At 41.9% G+C, this 18610-nt stretch overlaps 2 protein-coding genes and 1 long non-coding RNA gene across 6 annotated transcripts in view; all 3 read left to right on the top strand.

Moving 5' to 3' along the window:
- Positions 1-8302, top strand: part of LOC5516855 (RNA binding protein fox-1 homolog 2) — a 32610-nt gene extending 24308 nt beyond the window's left edge. For all 4 annotated transcript variants that reach the window (XM_001636903.3, XM_032386899.2, XM_032386900.2 and 1 more), the window contains exons 2-9: positions 1892-2158; positions 3440-3493; positions 3975-4067; positions 5396-5465; positions 6808-6934; positions 7060-7134; positions 7386-7419; positions 7963-8302. In XM_001636903.3, the coding sequence (XP_001636953.2) occupies positions 1892-2158; positions 3440-3493; positions 3975-4067; positions 5396-5465; positions 6808-6934; positions 7060-7134; positions 7386-7419; positions 7963-8082 (840 nt within the window). In that variant the 3' untranslated portion in view covers positions 8083-8302. The remainder of the gene's footprint in view (positions 1-1891; positions 2159-3439; positions 3494-3974; positions 4068-5395; positions 5466-6807; positions 6935-7059; positions 7135-7385; positions 7420-7962) is intronic.
- A 1814-nt stretch (positions 8303-10116) lies between these two features.
- LOC5516850 lies at positions 10117-13763 on the top strand. Its single transcript, XM_032386792.2, has 2 exons — positions 10117-10503; positions 12059-13763. Exons 1-2 carry the CDS (start codon positions 10180-10182, stop codon positions 12812-12814), a joined length of 1080 nt encoding a protein of 359 aa, XP_032242683.2. The 5' UTR covers positions 10117-10179; the 3' UTR covers positions 12815-13763.
- Positions 13764-15874: 2111 nt separating this feature from the next.
- LOC125557388 lies at positions 15875-16321 on the top strand. The gene is made up of 2 exons (XR_007305255.1): positions 15875-16026; positions 16174-16321. It is a non-coding gene; the product is annotated as an uncharacterized LOC125557388 (long non-coding RNA).
- The last annotated feature ends 2289 nt before the right edge of the window (positions 16322-18610 follow it).

The raw sequence follows: 18610 nt of genomic DNA, 5'->3' as shown, positions 1-18610 counted from the left end.
CATAGTGTTGCACTAGGCTACATAGTGTTGCACTAGACTACATAGTGTTGCACTAGACTACATAGTGTTGCACTAGACTACATAGTGTTGCACTAGACTACATAGTGTTGCACTAGACTACATAGTGTTGCACTAGGTTACATAGTGTTGTACTAGGCTACATAGTGTTGCACTAGGCTACATAGTGTTGCACTAGACTACATAGTGTTGCACTAGACTACATAGTGTTGCACTAGACTACATAGTGTTGCACTAGACTACATAGTGTTGCACTAGACTCAAAGTGTTGCACTAGGCTACATAGTGTTGCACTAGACTACATAGTGTTGCACTAGGCTACATAGTGTTGCACTAGACTCAAAGTGTTGCACTAGGCTACATAGTGTTGCACTAGACTACATAGTGTTGCACTAGGCTACATAGTGTTGCACTAGGCTACATAGTGTTGCACTAGGCTACATAGTGTTGCACTAGGCTACATAGTGTTGCACTTGACTACATAGTGTTGCACTAGACTACATAGTGTTGCACTAGGCTACATAGTGTTGCACTAGACTACATAGTGTTGCACTAGGCTACATAGTGTTGCACTAGGCTACATAGTGTTGCACTAGGCTACATAGTGTTGCACTAGACTACATAGTGTTGCACTAGACTACATAGTGTTGCACTAGGCTACATAGTGTTGCACTAGACTACATAGTGTTGCACTAGACTACATAGTGTTGCACTAGACTACATAGTGTTGCACTAGACTCAAAGTGTTGCACTAGGCTACATAGTGTTGCACTAGGCTACATAGTGTTGCACTTGACTACATAGTGTTGCACTAGACTACATAGTGTTGCACTAGGCTACATAGTGTTGCACTAGGCTACATAGTGTTGCACTAGACTACATAGTGTTGCACTAGGCTACATAGTGTTGCACTAGGCTACATAGTGTTGCACTAGACTACATAGTGTTGCACTAGACTACATAGTGTTGCACTAGGCTACATAGTGTTGCACTAGGCTACATAGTGTTGCACTAGGCTACATAGTGTTGCACTAGACTACATAGTGTTGCACTAGGCTACATAGTGTTGCACTAGGCTACATAGTGTTGCACTAGACTACATAGTGTTGCACTAGACTACATAGTGTTGCACTAGACTACATAGTGTTGCACTAGGCTACATAGTGTTGCACTAGACTACATAGTGTTGCACTAGGCTACATAGTGTTGCACTTGGCTACATAGTGTTGCACTAGGCTACATAGTGTTGCACTAGGCTACATAGTGTTGCACTAGGCTACATAGTGTTGCACTAGGCTACATAGTGTTGCACTAGGCTACATAGTGTTGCACTAGACTACATAGTGTTGCACTAGGCTACATAGTGTTGCACTAGACTACATAGTGTTGCACTAGGCTACATAGTGTTGCACTAGACTACATAGTGTTGCACTAGGCTACATAGTGTTGCACTAGACTACATAGTGTTGCACTTGGCTACATAGTGTTGCACTAGGCTACATAGTGTTGCACTAGACTACATAGTGTTGCACTAGACTACATAGTGTTGCACTAGGCTACATAGTGTTGCACTAGGCTACATAGTGTTGCAATACACTAGACTACATAATGTTGCACCAGACTACATAGTGTTGCACTAGACTACATAGTGTTGCACTAGGCTACATAGTGTTGCAATACACTAGACTACATAATGTTGCACCAGACTACATAGTGTTGCACTAGGCTACATAGTGTTGCACTAGACTACATAGTGTTGCACTAGACTACATAGTGTTGCACCAAGCTACATAGTGTTACATAGTGTTGCACTAGGACGAATTATTTCATTATTAATGTATCCACAACCTAATCCTTCTTTTTTTTCTTTTAGCCATTTGCAAATGGGATACAGTATGCCCAACAAGCAGTCCAACCTTACTCGCAAATCGCACAGCTTCCGCCCACTTTACCCGACACAGCACAGCTACAACAACAACAGCATCAACATCAACAACAACAACAGCAACAGCAAGCTGCCTCGCCTGCCGATGGGGGATCTCCCAGCGCTGAGAACGGTGACAGTTCTGGACCGAAACGACTTCATGTCACAAATATACCATTTAGGTTTAGGGATAATGATCTTCGACAAATGTTTGGGGTAAGTGCGCGCCATTTTCAAAAAGAATCTTTAAGGATAGTTGATGGACGGTATGTGGGAAAGAGGGCAGAGAATGTGGTGGATGGTGTGAGAAGGTGATGGGTGGTGTGCGGGGATGAGGAAGGGGTGTAGATAGATATAACCGAGCCATATTTTAGCAAGAAGGTCACAAACCAGCAGAGACTTTTTAAAGCTTGTGAAACTTTTTTGGATTTATTCTCCATTATTTACTGATAGAGCTACAAGATATCTGGCCGTATAGCTGCTAGGAATAAACAATTGCGGCAGACAGATCCCCTTTGAAGTGTCAGTGGCAGGGTTGTGAATACCCTGTGAATACCCTGTGAATACCCTGTGAATACCCTGTGTATTATATTATGGTCTTTTCTAATTTTCTTACCGCGACCCGCCATTTAAACCGCATAGTTCGCAATGTGACGACAACTTCAGTTGAAGTAGATTCATTTGTCTATCATTAGTTAAGTGTCTTGTGCAATCAAATAGATTCCTTCGGTCTTGAAATGCCATAAAGAGATTAAGGGTTATTAAAGCCCGACAACGTCTTATAAGAGCATTAAAAGGATAACGTTTATATTGATGATTTAGATTAAAACTTATTAAAAAAGAACTATCAGACTTGTCTCTCACTTAACGTCCACGAGCAATAAAAGCGCTTTAAACAAATAAAGAGCTCTCTATAAGGACCTTAAAAGGGCCTGTTCTTTGCACCAGCGTTTGGAATTTGATCATGTCAAAAAGATCGGCAAGTGCCTTTAGTCTACATGTCTCCCGACTCTCCAGGGCTCTGAAATGTGTAGCGGGGTCTTGAGATTCGAAAGAACCGCCCCACTGGGCTAGAAGGCTCTTATAGAAACGAAAATTAAGTACTTATTAAGTATGCGTGTTAAAGCGAGTTTCCATAAAGAAAATTTTCCGCGCTCAAAATACTAGCTTTGAGGGCGTGGCATAGGAAATAGCCGGGAGGGGGAGGGTTAGAGTGCCCCCAGTCTTTCAAAATTTATAAAGGTAAATGACCTTTAGGGACGTAGCTGTGCCCATCTCCCAAGTTTTCTTAATGTCTCTGTATCGTGAACCCCCCTTCAATTTTTCTGGAAGCCTACCATGGCCCTGTCAGGGGTGGTACATATGGTGTGTAGTGTGTAGCCATTAGGGGGGTATCCATTTATTACTTGTCTCGTGTGATAGAATGTTCACAGTACTCATTGATGTTCCTTCACATCTGATAAAACTTCTACTGATTTACCCTTATCCTTTTTACAGTCATTCGGTGTTATAGCAGATGTTGAAATTATTTATAATGAAAGGGGATCAAAGGTAAGAATAAAACTACACTAGCTCAGATCCAAGGGAGCAAATATATGTGGAACATATGATGGAAGTTGAATTTGAGGGTTTGCTACCATAATTATTAAAATTACAGTTCGAAAAGGGAGCACTGACCGCCATTGGATTGGGGATTGGGGCGAGTTGATAAGCGAACAGCGTGCTGGGGAGATTTCAGGGGACTCAATTCAACATGTCGTTGACATGCTGATTTGATATTGAATGAAACTAGAAAAAGATAGGTGTTGGCTATTCTGATCCCGGAATATCTTCGTTACTTAGATTCACATATCGGCATCTTTCAAAGCCATGTTAAATTGCGCCCCCTAAAATCGTCCCAGCATGCTGTTCGCTTTCCAACTCGCCCCAATCCTCTGAATTTGCGAATCGAGGTGAGGGAGGAAAGGTACGCTGGCGTTAGGTCAGCTTTTTTTTTTTCAAATGGATTTCAATTCTAACTTTTCATTCGCAGGGATTCGGGTTTGTAACGTTCAATACCGCTGCAGAAGCGAACAAGGCGAGAGAAAAGCTGAACGGGACGATAGTTGATGGGAGAAAAGTCGAGGTATCATTATGCATGGAACAATCTTATATACGCACAAGGCATTTTAATCGGATGGAAGCTTTGTGAGCTGGTGACAGATAGTGTATATAAATGAGCAATTTTGAACAGTTTTCTTTACGCTCTTTTTATCGGAACCATTATGTAGCTTTGACAGAGACGCACGAAAATAAATGTACACTGGTACATGCATTTTAAAAGATTACTATAGATGTTTGTCTGGGTCTGGGGCAAACAACAAGGAAGCGAGGCTAAAGTGAAAGATCATGATTACTAGGGAGTCTGGGTACCAGGTCACAAGCCTTTTCTAAAACTTGTTTTCTATTTTTTAAAACTCAGCTATTTTGAAATTACCCAGAAATCTCTGGGTAATTTATAATAAATTGGCTGAGCTTGTTTATAGCCTCACTTTTATGTCACTCGACCCGTCAAGCCGACAAGCTTCTTACCATAACACAAAACTAGAAAAGAAGAGAAGGAAATGGCTTTTAAATTGTTATGAATATGGAGTGAATGAGTCGAAGCTTCTATGATACAAAGAGCATATTGTGAACGGTATTTAATGAAGCACTTCTTTTATTTCTTACCAAACAATGCATTGGCTTTAGATTCTACTTCGTAACTGCCTTTCACAGACCTTGCTTCTTCTTTTCATCATAAAATAACCCACCTCTAATTTTTCAAACGTCCGCGGGAAATATGGGCAGGAACAAGCAATATTTAATCTTCATATGATTGATTAGGATCCATAAAGACTTTATAAAGAATTTATTTTAGCTGCTAACAAAATAATACGTGAATGTAGGTGAATTTCAATTCATCCTACAATACTAACTGCTCGGTTCTATTTTTAAAACAGTCAAATAATGCAATGAGAGTTCAATTTCTGAAAATAATGTGAGTTTTGTACACTCAAATTTAACCTAGAACTGAACATGAAAAATTGATGGAGAAATATTCCGTTTGCTAGGATACCAACGACACTTTTTAAAATCTTTTTTTTATTATTCTTTGAGTGAAAAATTCTTCAAAAATATAAAATATTAAGGATTTGGCATTATCTTTATTCTGACGTTTCTTTCAAGTTTTTCTTTTTCTTTCCCAAACGTCCCCACGCCCATATAACGCTGACGTTTGAGTCTGACTGACACCTATGTAATCCTTGGGGACCGGTAACCTCCAATTCCTTCCAGGCAAACTTGTGCCCTTATATGGAAAACCCATGCCCTTATATGGAAAACTCATGCCCTTATATGGAGAGAGCTTATAACGACCTCATGAAAGCATGGTCTTGCATGTTTTGATTGACACTCGGCCTTTCTCACATCCAGGTCAACAATGCAACCCCACGACCGCACGCGAAAAAAAGCCCGGCCCCCGCTAGAGGACCTTATAGCAATGGTACAGCATGAAACACTTTGATTAGTACCCTATGAATACTTAGTCCATCATTATGCTAGTGCATGTGTGCCCGAAGTGCATGACGGTCCAGTGCAGATAAGTACCGCTTTTGCATGCATGCATTACTTGTTGATTCTTGTTGTTCATTCGACCTATCATTTATTCCTTCTCATGTTCATCTATTTCGTTATTTTCATTGGCTGTTGTTCTATGAATATCAGCATTTTCTGCTCTGTAATTGGCTCTTTGTTTCCTTGTGCAGACAGCGCCAGTATCTTTGTGTATCTTTATCTAGTGCGAGAAACGCCTCGTTCGTTTTCGCAGCATCCTGCAACACGGTTTGCAAACAGCTTTACATTGCTAGGCGCAGCATTGCATACAAATCAAAGCCTGTCGTTTTTCTAAATGGCCAAAAGGAGCCTGGCGCGAGTGTGCGGGATACCTGTGATATTCTAAAACTTTAGGGTCTGGGCTGCTATTTCAATATGGCAGCCATTTAAAGCGTAGTAAACACGATTTATTGCTCGTTTACAAGGAAATCCTTCTATATTATGGATTTAGTCGACTCAGCTAGAAAAACGACAGTATTAAAAATGACATTGGTTCCATGCAACGGGTTGCGCCCAACGATTCTGGCGCTGTTTGCACGGCTGCTGTGATTCCCAATAGCGTACTTTAAAAACAACTTGTAGCAGAATTTGCTAAGGAGGGGGTTGTGGGGTTGGGGGCGTAGGTGTTGGTCGTGATGATTTGGTGCGTGCAATAAACAAATTTCTAGAGCGTGTCAAAGGTTCATAACTTAAACCTAAAGAAATAATCCATTTTTAATAGTAAGGTGGCTATTGGACATTTTAGCAGTGTAAGAAAGTGAAAGTGGGACAGCAGTATAGAAGGAAAACCCCATTCAGCCTCAATTAGTACAACTCTTGAATGAGTGATTGAAGCTAGCTATTGTTTCACTTTCTAGGGCCTTGGGCCCGGTTCTTCGAAAGCAGGTTAGCGCTTATCCACGGATAAATATGGTTATCGAGACATTTGATTGTATAACACCATTTTTATCTCTGGGTTAGCGTTAACCTGATTCTATCCATGATATAATCCGAGTAACATAGACTAATAGATAAAACCAATGGAGGCAACGTCGAATAATAATACCGAAGAATAACACCGTTTACGTAAAAGTCCCCAGAGCTTCCTGCTCTCCTAATCATTTCTTCGCTTTTTAATGTCTAGTAGCCAGTCACTGCGGCATGCGCGCGCCGTTTTCTCCGCTACTCCCGAGTTTAGTTTTTATAGCCAACAACATTCTGATGACCTCATATGGTATCCGTATGATTGACAGGTCTAGTACGGGCTACTGCAGTAAGAGGAGCTAGACGAGGGATAATACCTATCACGAAGTTCAGCACACGTGCGCTACCACAGCTAGCCATACCAGCAGCATACGAGGCGTATCCGGGTTACGTAAGGTGGGTAACCTGTGGCACAGCCTACCCTTGGCACAGCCAACTGTAGCGCTTTAACAGCTAGCCTAACGTAGCCTAATGTATCATCAAAGGTGTTGCTCTGAAAACAGTTTTTACAATTTTCACAGTTTATACGAGGCATATGCGGATCAGGCTTGTCTTGAAGCGTATTTAAGAAGACCAGCATGTGCAACATATCCAAGGTAACAACCCCCACTCCCCCCCCCCCCCCCCCCCCCAATGTAAACCCTCCACTCGCGTATGTCCTTAGTAATCTCACAAACACCATTTATAATGGACTCATCTTGCGGGAGCGAGGATAATCCCGCCCCTCCCGTATGTACTTAGTGTCCATCTCCCATTTGCGCGGTTCTTTTACCGTCGTTGCTGCTGCTGTTCTTTTTGTTGCTGTTTTAATGGTGTGTACTGATTGTCTTATACCTTATTTTTGTAGCTATGAGCTCGCGGCCGCCTACAGTGCTTACCCTGTAAGTACCATCAAATTCATATCAGAAAAAGAAATTAGAAAATAGTTTAAATCCTTCGCAAGTAAAAAGTGTCTGTTAGTACACGTTCGGTGGCAGAAATTTCCAAATACTTGATATGATAAAGCAAGAATTTCAAAAATATCCAGTAGAGCTGTTCACATACGAGAGTGTCTGTTGGAGCCATCAGCTTAGTAAATACGGGCACCTGGTTAAAATAAAGCGCATGTCGCCGGTGAGCGTATGATAAGGAGGGATTGTCAGCTCTCCCCCCCCCCTCCCCCAACTATAAAAAGAAAGTCACTATGTTATTTCGAATTGCATCTATTTTTTTATTTGATGTATGCTTAAGAAATGTATATATGGTTAACCAAAGACATTTGTCTCGTTTTAAACCGGAAACCGAGAAACCGGAACCCAGTGTTGAGAGGCACAGAGCGACGCTTTGTAAACTGCGGCACTCGGGCTCCGCATATATATATAAATAATTTGACAGGTTCAAGACATCACATGTGTGCATATTTACTCCTTCATTTGCGTTCACAGGCGGCAGCGTACGCAGCGGCCGCGGCAGCAGCAGCAGCACCAGCTGCCTATCGCACTCCCGTCCCCGCCCCTCCCCCGCCAGTAGGTTACGGCACCGGATACAGATACGCTCCGTACTAGCGGCCGCGTGGGACCTGGTGCTCACTTAACACACACAGATGAATACATGCGACCTCATCTACACGATGTTTCTGTGTCGTTCTCCCCAGTCCACTCTAGTTGTGCTCGAAGTTCTTGATCGAGAAAGCGTGGGACCGATTGGAAGATTCAAGACTTTACATGAAGAAACACACAGGTCATCACATGGACTAAATGGGCCAGTTTTTTTAAATAGCAAAAATTCTACGTATTGCCGACATACTGTTTTCCCTGTCTAGATGTATGCACACAACTTGTTATTATTATTTTTTTTGTTTGTTTGTTTAAAGGCCCTGTCACACGTAGACTTTTCGGCTGCAACTTGTCTCGCAAAAAAACTGTTGCACGCGCCCTGTCACACGTGACGTTTTTCCTGCGACTTGAAACAATTTGTTGCAGAAAGTAGAAGAGCGTTCTACTTTTCGTGCGACTTTGAGAAATGCAAAACAAGTTGCAAAGGTGGTGTCACACGCAAAAAAATGCGCGTGCGACCTGCAACATTTTTTTTGCGAGACAGGTCGCAAGTGAAAAACGTACGAGTAACAAAGTATAACAGGGCCTTCAGACATTTGTATTTGAACAATCGCTTTTTAAATGCCTTTCGAGCAACAACATGTGTATGAACGTTCATTTATCGTACACACCAACAAAAGAGTTAAAAATAGAAAATTTTAATATCAATTAGCATATTAACGTAGGAAGGTTTTGCGCAGGAGTGATATTTTAGCAAAATGGCAGGAAAGTGGCACGCATACGATCATCAATTTTTCTTTCGCGCGCGCCTCTTTTTTCCACCATTTTCATTGGAGCTGATTGGCTGATATCCACTTTCAGTCTTATCCAAACGAAAGTGCAAAAGCCTGTTTTTTAATCTCACCTTCTACACCAGGGCCGGGTTCCTAGAAAGCAGGTTAACGCTAGCCCAGGAATAAAAGCCCTTTTTATCCAACCAAAAGTCGAGATAGCCGTATTTATCCCTGGGTTAGTGCTAACCTGCTTTCTAGGAACCGGCCCCAGGGCTAGAAATGCACACGTTCATGTCTTGAAATGGTGTTCGGCTGTGAATTTTTTTTTGTTTCGTCGTGTCATTCAACCAAAAGTCCACAATATACAAGTTTCCCATTGTATTATATGTATAGAAAGAATGCAATGCCTAAATACCGGGAATAATGTTAATATTATTGAACACATCCGGTATAAAGGCGTGATGTATATATGTAGCCAATTCTGTAATAAATTGGCTTTTATTCCCCCTTAAAGTATAATAAATGTCGTACCAAAGCCAACTTTTGGTCATTTCCACAAGGGAACTATTCATTTTTCATTCCTCTTTTGTTTATAGCGCTTTACCCAAAGGAAAGTTTTTTTAAATTATAGTTATAAATTTATACATGTCAAACTTGATTTCTCGACACAGACTTTATTGAAAATACAATACAGTATTTTGCCCACTTAAATATTTGTCATTTCAAGTAGGTGTGGAAAGAAAGAAATGTGAATAAAAGTTTTAAAAATCAACTGAACTGAGATAAAAATTAATGAGGTAAAAAATCCACATTCTCACTTCCCTCTCGAGAAAACTGTTACAGCTGAAGTCGTTCTTGAGCAACCCCGACGAATCCAATCTTTTGTTGAATTCAATCTCGTTTTGGAATAGCGCGTAGTCTGCCCAGTCCCTCCCCAGGAAACACGGAGGAGCATATCAATATTTGGGTGACCTTCAAACCCGCTCGGTCAATCTCTGGGAGGCCTGGGTCTAAGGGCTTTTCAAGATTAGTGAGATAAAAATTTGACCAAGCTGTCAGTTTTTTTTTTGGACAAATTCTTGCCACGAGTCTCAAATTGACAGGAATCAGCATTTTTCACCATATTTTCTGGAGATCAGGGAGCGGAAAAACTTTAGCTCTTCTAAATATGGGCATCAATGACCATATAAGGCAATGCAAACGAATGACACTATCCTTGGGGAATATGTTTGATATGGCTTGGCCCCTCAGCATAACTGAATGACTAAAGGAGCGGTTGTCATTATTCACAACTAAAGCTGTGTAGCGAGCTCGTTGACTATTTCCGGTGGAAATGGTTGGTTCATTCTTCTCGCTATGTTTCGTCGCATCTCTAGCCAAAATGTGCGTCTCTCAAATTCTACACGCATCAAGTGACGGGTTTGAAAAAGAGAAAAAGGCTTATTTAAACGTGACAGCTAAAGAAGTGCACAAAGTCAAACGTCTGGGACAGTGCGCGTTGAAGAGTATCAAGGATGCGTCGTCCCAATCGTTTAACTTCGCTGTTCGACCTGACGAATATGGGATGCACACGTGTGAAGTGTTGTACACCAACAGATGTAGCAATGACTCGGTTAAATACCACGAAAATAAAGACTTCGATCATTACAACAAAAAGGTAAGCTTTGTTATGGAAGTCAAATTTCTTAAACAACCAAAATAGATGTCTGTGTGGATTGTCCGAGAAAAGTATATTGGAGCGAGGGCAATAAATTCTTAAGATGTGTACAATAGTGCTCACGTGAGTCTACTTTGACAGCTTTGACATAGACTTGACTCCATGTTTTCGCAACTTCAACTTTGTTTTATACTTAATGTTCACAGGCAGTGTGGATGATATGATTTGTGGACAACAGGAAATATTGAAGTAAAATAGCGAAAGTCATAGAACTGTGTTCGCATCAATTATTTTTTTTCCTATTATGTAATTCGATTTTAACTAATTTTATTTCGTGGGGCTATATGGCATGAGGAAAATTATTACTTACTGTAGACCCTAAAATTCTTCCCTCGAGCGTTTTTTAACTATATATTAATATTTCTACATACAAGGAATGAAATAATCATAAAGCCATCTCATTTTACATAATTAGCTGGTTCCTAATTTCGAGCACATAAGTGAGGCAAAAGTTAACGCATGCAGGTAACATTCGTTTTCGGTTTTTCTCTTGTTCCTGTTCGTTAATAATTGATGCCTACGAACGGTCCCATTATCAGTTAAAAGAAGCCGCATTCAAAAGTATTATTCAAAACAATATAAGTTATTTTCTTCTTCTAAGGATTTAAAACAAAGAAAAATAAAAATTAACGTGTAATGGAAAATCGTTGTGGATAGCGAAATTTACCCCCACAGAGTTAAGATTTGAACGACATTAGCTATCATATTATACTGCCTTTATTAGGGGTATCGATAGGTAAATCCGAGACTTGCCGAGGCGGCGAGACCCGCCTTTTGGATACCGAGCCCGGGAATTTTGTCAACTTTCGGAATCCGAGCCTTTCCGAGCTTTTCCGAGCCCTAGATTTTAGTTCGATAAAAATGCGAGCGCGAGACTCGATTGTGAAATTGTTCTTGTTAGAAGAGAATCGTTTTTCTGGAAATAAAGATACAGATCGGCACGGCCACGAGACTTCGAGAACGTGCGGTAGACAAAAAAACGAGACTCCGACACCCCTAAAGTTTTTCTTAAAAAAAAAAAACAGACTTCGAGACTTGCGTAAAAAACACCGAGATTTCGAGACTTTGCGAAATTTTTGCGAGACTTTCGAAATCTCGAGGTACCCATCGCTAGCCTTTTTATTCTAAGGATTAAGATATATACTGAAACTTTTTCCGGGCTCACTAATTAAAAGTTAATGTCAGCTGTAAAGGATGTTTTCGAAAATTTTCGATTGCAAAAATATAATTCATTTCAAGGAAACTATGGTGGTTCAACATCGAACAGTACTCATTATAGAGATAACAAATTTACAGCCTCAAATTTTTCTGCCTTGCGAAAAGATAACTGTTTGCGGGTGCAATAGTTAACCAAAAACTTTTCACGGCTCGAGTTCCCGCATTGATAAGCGTCAAAAAAATCTACGACTCCACAATCGCCAATTTTGTGACAAAACAATCCCTTTTCCCGAAATCTCAAGATACGAAACGACATTTGTTTTTGTTGTTTTTTCAGGCGAATGGTTGCAATCTCTTAAACCCATGCCTCAACGGTGGAACTTACACCGGGAATTTCGTTTGCGCCTGCCCACGTGCTACTACCGGGGATCGCTGTCAGCGGTCAGCCAGGCCAGAGTCGTGCGTTGACATGTACGACGTCTCGTCCAATCCACTCAGAGGTGTGTATATGCTATTTAGGAGCGACACTGAGACGGAAGTCAAGGTATACTGTGATTTTGAGCCACCCAAAAAAGCATGGACTTTGATTGAATCGTATGCGAGTAAGCATAACATGGAATTCCGAGGACAGTCTTACTTGGATGACTATTCAGTCAATGAAGAGGCACCCGGAGATCACTCGAGGTACCGACTATCGAGAGAGCGCATGCAAGCGGTGAAAGCTACAGCGGTGTCGTACCGAGTTACCTGCAAGTTCCTAACGAGGAAGAACGTAACAGATCGAGACTACCTCGAGGGACGCCTGTCAGCGTGGGACATCATTGAGGAGGAGAGCATTGCCGCCTGTAAAAACGTGACGTACGTGGACATAGAAGGCTACAGCTGCTGGGACTGCACCTTGGCACTACAGCAAAAGAAGGGCAAATGGCATTTATGCGCCACTCCGTTGACAGGCTGTGACCTGCGGCCACCCGAATATGTGTCTAATCTGTGGGAGGCGTTCGGTTGGTATAACCCTATGCAAGAGACCTTCCTTTGCACCGATTCGCTAGATTCAACTACGGAGTATTGGTTGGGACATGAGATGCCATGAACTGTAGGTCAACAAAAAGTGGGCCATTTTAAAATGCAAGCACAATAAGTTAGAACTCCGCTAACTAGAACTCGGATGACGCAACTTCCTCTTCTACTCAAACTTTGTTTGATATCCCTTAGATTAGGACCTTTCTTTCAGTTATTTTTACTCGGACAAGTCGGACTCCCCGCTAACTCGAACTCTGACAAATTCAAGTAGCGGGGATTACGTACTTTATTCCTATATATTTTTTGTGCCGACCGTTAAAACTTTCTGTATTTAGTAATGTGAGGATTATTTCCGGATGCATCGCAGGCTATCAAACCACATATGCAGTATTGTATTTACTAGGTGGCCCCTGGCGTGAAGTAAAATTTAATATGCACGGGACTGGGAGAAAGAAACTAATTAATACGACAGGAAGCCTTATTGCCGCGAAGCGTAAGGAAAGAACTTTATTAGACTTTTTGTTTTCTCGTTTGAGATAGGGGTTACTTTTTACAAAATGCCCACCCTTCCCACGATGCATAGCGCAGAGCTTTGTGACAACACAGGTGCATCTGGCATAAAATGAAAGTTCATTTGGAAACCACTTTCTTAGCAATAGGAATTCCATGTACTTGGCACTTGACTTGCGCTACATAGTTAAGTATTTAGACTTTTGAAGTCAGTAGAAACACAGACAAAATAAAGTTTGCAAGAGAATTTAGTTATCAATATTTTATTGCATTTTCATAATGTGAAGCACAAGTTGTTTCCCGTTAGGAGAAACAAGTTAGACATTAACATCTTTCATAATTTCTTATGACATTACACCACATATACGATGTAACTTTACCTCACAAAAGATAAAATATTTCCCATTGAATGTCGAGGTTATCATAATTAATGTTTTACTGCCACAAAAATACCATGTAAATGAGATATTTATTTTAGTAACGAAATAAATCAATTGTCGCACAATCAAGCCCAGTTTACAAAGAAGACGGCTGCATTCTATTCTTAAAAAATAAACTGATACAATGATGAAGATTTTTTCCGAAGTTATTAGATATCCTAATGTTGCAAATAATTCTGAAACAACAGTGCCACACAATTCGGTTCCATTCAACTTTTTCACTTCTGCTTTCATTTATCCAATAAACACAACAACGCAAATGCAATGATGTTAATGCCTATTCTAATGACAAACAACATCCTCAGAAAGAATCTGGGTCGTGTTAGGTGTACAGGTCGATCGCCGAGACCCCATACAACATTGTGGACAACATACGTAAGTATCTTTTGGCTTCTACTCCAACTAGCTATTCCATTAGACTGCGAACAGGCTCTCGAATAGCACCCCAAAAAAGCTCCCGGAAAAGCGGTTCTATCGGACGTAGCGCTCGGCCTCGCTATCGCCTCCGTGGCGTTTCCGCCTTTAACGCAACTAGCGCCTGTTGAGCAACGATCATAGGACGATTGTACAGGGCGGGGCCGACGGACGTGTGAAATCACTGATGGATAATCAAGATCGCAAAGGGAAGGGTTAGGACTTTCCAAGAATGAGATTATGCTTTAATCACAGGCTTCCCACCCGCGTCAGTGAAGGACATACGAATTCACGCAAATAAACATTTATTAGTTATATCTTCATGCTTTAATCCATGAAATAAACTTAGTTGGGATATAAATGTATCCGTTTGTGTGCTTTTTTTTTCTCAAGAATTTCAATTTTACGAGTTTAGAGCGATATAAGTTTGTCTCGGATTTTGAGTCGATTTTAAGTATGTTAATGACACGAGGCTGGCAACTCAATTCTTAAGCTTCAGTGCGATTTTCTGCCGGATTTTAAGCAGTACGAAATCACTGACACCGGTACAGGATGGGAGAGGGATGGAACTATCCCCGAATCGAGTTTTTAAGCAATCCGCCTAAAAACCTGCGAGAAATGATTTTTTAACGTCAATTTTAGCTTTCCGTCGATGATCGGAACAAAGCAGCTGGTCAAATGGCATCCTTGGAATGTAATTTGCATAGACAGCTTAGCCCTACATCACCCTAGACCCGACTTGTCTTTGTCATAGTTTCCTCACTAACTTCTAAATTGTGTGTTGTTGTGTGAAACATAACTTGTATAGCTATGGAGAGTACATGCGGACTGTCGACGTTTGCGACCTGTCGATCTAGAAGAGGGATGGAGAAGGGACAAAGAAAGGTGACGCGGGTGGGAAGCCTGTGCTTTAAGTGTGATAATAATACTGGTATCTCCTTATAACCGATCAATAATCGGACACCCTCTATATAATAAACACTAAGTCTCGATTTCGATTTCATTTGACAATTATAAGCAACAGTAATAAAAGAAGTATATCAAAATGGCCTGGCACAAGATTTTTCACCCGAGAATCTGTCATGTAGATTATTTGAGGCTCTACTCAGCTAAGACAACACGCGAGGTACCACTGTACTAGGACAACACGCAACACTGTACTACTCACTGTACTAAGAGAGCGTGCAACACGCGAGGTACCACTATGATAGACAGAAGAACACGCAACACGCGAGGTACCACTGTGATAGAGAGGAGAACACGCAACACGCGAGGTACCACTAAGATAGAGAGGAGATCACGCAACACGCGATGTACCACTAATAGAGAGGAGAACACGCTAAACGCGAGGTACCACTATGATAGAGAGGAGAACCCGCACCACGCGAGGTACCACTGTGATAGAGAGGAGAACACGCAACGCGCGAGGTACCACTATGATAGAGAGGAGAACACGCGACACGCGAGGTACCACTATGATAGAGAGGAGAACACGCAACACGCGAGGTACCACTGTGATAGAGAGGAGAACACGCAACGCGCGAGGTACCACTATGATAGAGAGGAGAACACGCAACACGCGAGGTACCACTAAGGTAGAGAGGAGAACACGCAACACGATATGTACCACTATTAGAGAGGACGACACGCAACACGCGAGGTACCACTGTACGAGGACGACACGCAACACGCGAGATACCTTTGTGGATGATTAGTCAGTGAACATTACGTCATATCACAAGGTCACTCATTGCGCCCTACTACAGTATTCAAAAACACGACTATAAAAAAGCCGCAGCATTTACAATCAAAGTTAAAGATGATTTATAAAGGTATATATTTAAATATGTCTCATCATGATGTCGAGGCTAGCTCAATCCAAGATGGCGGCGCCCATGGCAGAGTCTTTACATTGTCTGTAAGTACATCGACTTTTTGATATTTAAAATAGATTTTAGTTGATATAAATGGAAATTTTACTCTCTTAAGACTTGTACGTTGTAAGTTGAGTATATTTGTTTTATTAAAAATGCTATTAAATTGACAAGAATCGTATCTTTTTTAGTAATGGCTAAAGAACTCGTGAAATTTGACATCCCGCTGAATAGGAGGAAAAGAGCTAGTATTTTTTCGAAATGCATCATCTGCCAAGTCGATCGTAGAGATGAGAAGCTAAGAAACGTAAAGAAGGCATCCGTTGAAACATTTAAAAATGCTACAAGAATAAGGAGAGACGAGGTTTACGAGCGACTTAGCAAAGATTTGGAGGAGATATCAGAGCGGGAGATACAGTGGCACTCGACGTGCTACTCATCGTACAGCAGCGAGCATAATCTACGGCATTGTCATGCGAAGTTTGAGGCCCAAGCCCGAGATGTGAAAAACCAAATAAGCAGCGAACCAGCCATCTCTACGCGATCTTCTACCCCGCCCATCGACTTGTCAAAATGCTTTATATGTGGCAACAGAAGCTACAAGAAAGATAAGAGGTTGCTAAACATAGCTACGAATGAGGCAAGCCTATCCCTTAGACAAGCTGCGACAAGCAAAGGCGATGAGAAGATGCTACGACTCCTTGACAGTGTAAGAGATGATCTGTGTGCAGCAGATGGGAGGTACCACAAGAATTGCCATGCCTCCTATGTTAGCAAATCCAACCTTAAGCATAAAGGGTTTGTAGAAGAAAAGGGGGAATCACTGTATGATGAGGCATTCAAGACGCTTGCAGCTGAAATCAGAGAAGGAATCGAAGAAGGAAAGGCTTATGACATGGTAACACTCAGCAGCCCAGCAAGAATAATTCGGAAATTATATTCTCCAGTCAAATTTCCCTCATAGACGCCCTAAATGCTGCCGCACAATCCAATAGTGATAGTAGAACTTATCTCATCGATATGGCACGATACTTAAGAAGTGAGATCAAGAAATGTGATGGAACATCATTCAAACCACTCAATGTCAATGACGTCTCACTTGACTCTGCTAGAAGAATTATCACAGATAGTCTTTATTGGGTGATCAGCCTTCTACTGACCGCAGACGAATTCGAGTTCAAACGCATGAGTCCAAGTCCTTGTAAGAAGAAGGAAGACGAGAGAAGAATTTTAAGCATCGCTCAAGACATCATTCACTGTGCGTCTAACGCTCGTACAAAGTTGCCAAAGCATATCAGTCTTGCCATGACTGTCCATCATCTTACAGGGTCAAAGCAGCTAGTATCACTACTCAATCGCATGGGCCATAGATCGTCGTACGATGACCTGAAAGCAGTTGATACGTGATGGCAAGAGCGGAGCAGCACGGAACTGTTGTACCATCAGTCATTTCGCCAGGAGCATTCGTTCAGCTTGCTACAGACAACAATGGCTTGAATGAGGAGACCCTAGATGGAAAGAATACCACAAACGCCACGACAATGGTCGTTTACCAACGGAAGGTTTTTGGTCCAGATCCGCCACCAATCATCTTGGCTGACCATAGCAGTAGGAGACGATCCTTGCCAGAATCCACAAATCTTTACGAACTGCTGGAGTGCCCCTGTTATGGAAGACGACCTGCACTCAATGAACACATCAGGAAGGTGAAGAACGAGTGGTTTAGTAGCGAGCTTGATGTTTTAGTTCGTGCGTTGCGAGAGGACGAGATCTGGCTTCTACTCCGCATGGATCTCACAGGGCGCACTCCTGCAGCGGTCATGAAACAAACTGTGCCCGGATGGAGTGGGTTTAACACGATACTTTACCCAGATCTACCTCTGTCAAGCAAGATAGGCTACTGCCCATCAAAAGGTCAGTGCTGTTGCTGGTCAAGAAGATACTGTAATAACATTTGACCTTGCTATCTATATCAAAGCAAAGCAAATCCAGTTGCGCTACCCAGAGGAGTTTGCCAACACTGTCATCAGACTTGGGGGCTTCCATATCGCCCTCAATTTTTGTCGTTGCTTGGCAAGAAGTTTGCGGGTTCTATGGTCTAGACGACCTTCTCATAGAGTCAGGCGTTTATGCTGCCGGTACAACCTCTGCCCTGTTAAAGGGTAAGTCGTACAACAGAGGAATAAGAGCACACAAGCTATCGATGGAGGCCTTACATCGCATGATGTGGAGTGCTTATGCACAGCGGTGCAAAGATTGCGAGGACAGCGGTCTGGACGAGAAGATGATCAGTAGGATTGAGGAATCCCGGGAGGCCATCCTATCAAGAGACAACACCTCTCAGAACCTAGAGGTGCTTGAGTGTGACATAGAGAAGCTAGCAGCCAGTCTGGGAAAGTTCAAGGAAGAGGCCTCACTACAGTCCAAGACCTTTGACTTCTGGATGAGATACATGTCTATGGTCAAGCTGTTACTCCAGTTTATCAAAGCTGAGCGAACGGGCAACTGGGAATTACATCTTGCTTCAACAGCGGCGATGATTTCTCACTTCTTCTCAATGGATAGACCTAACTATTCCAGGTGGCTTCCAGTTTACATATCGGATATGAGGCAGCTGGAAGTCAAAAA

The sequence above is a fragment of the Nematostella vectensis genome, chromosome 12, assembly GCF_932526225.1.
Source record: "Nematostella vectensis chromosome 12, jaNemVect1.1, whole genome shotgun sequence".
NCBI classification, from domain to species: Eukaryota; Metazoa; Cnidaria; class Anthozoa; order Actiniaria; family Edwardsiidae; genus Nematostella; species Nematostella vectensis.
The sequence above is the reverse complement of the archived record's forward strand: the minus strand, read 5'-3'. Positions and strand labels throughout refer to the sequence as shown.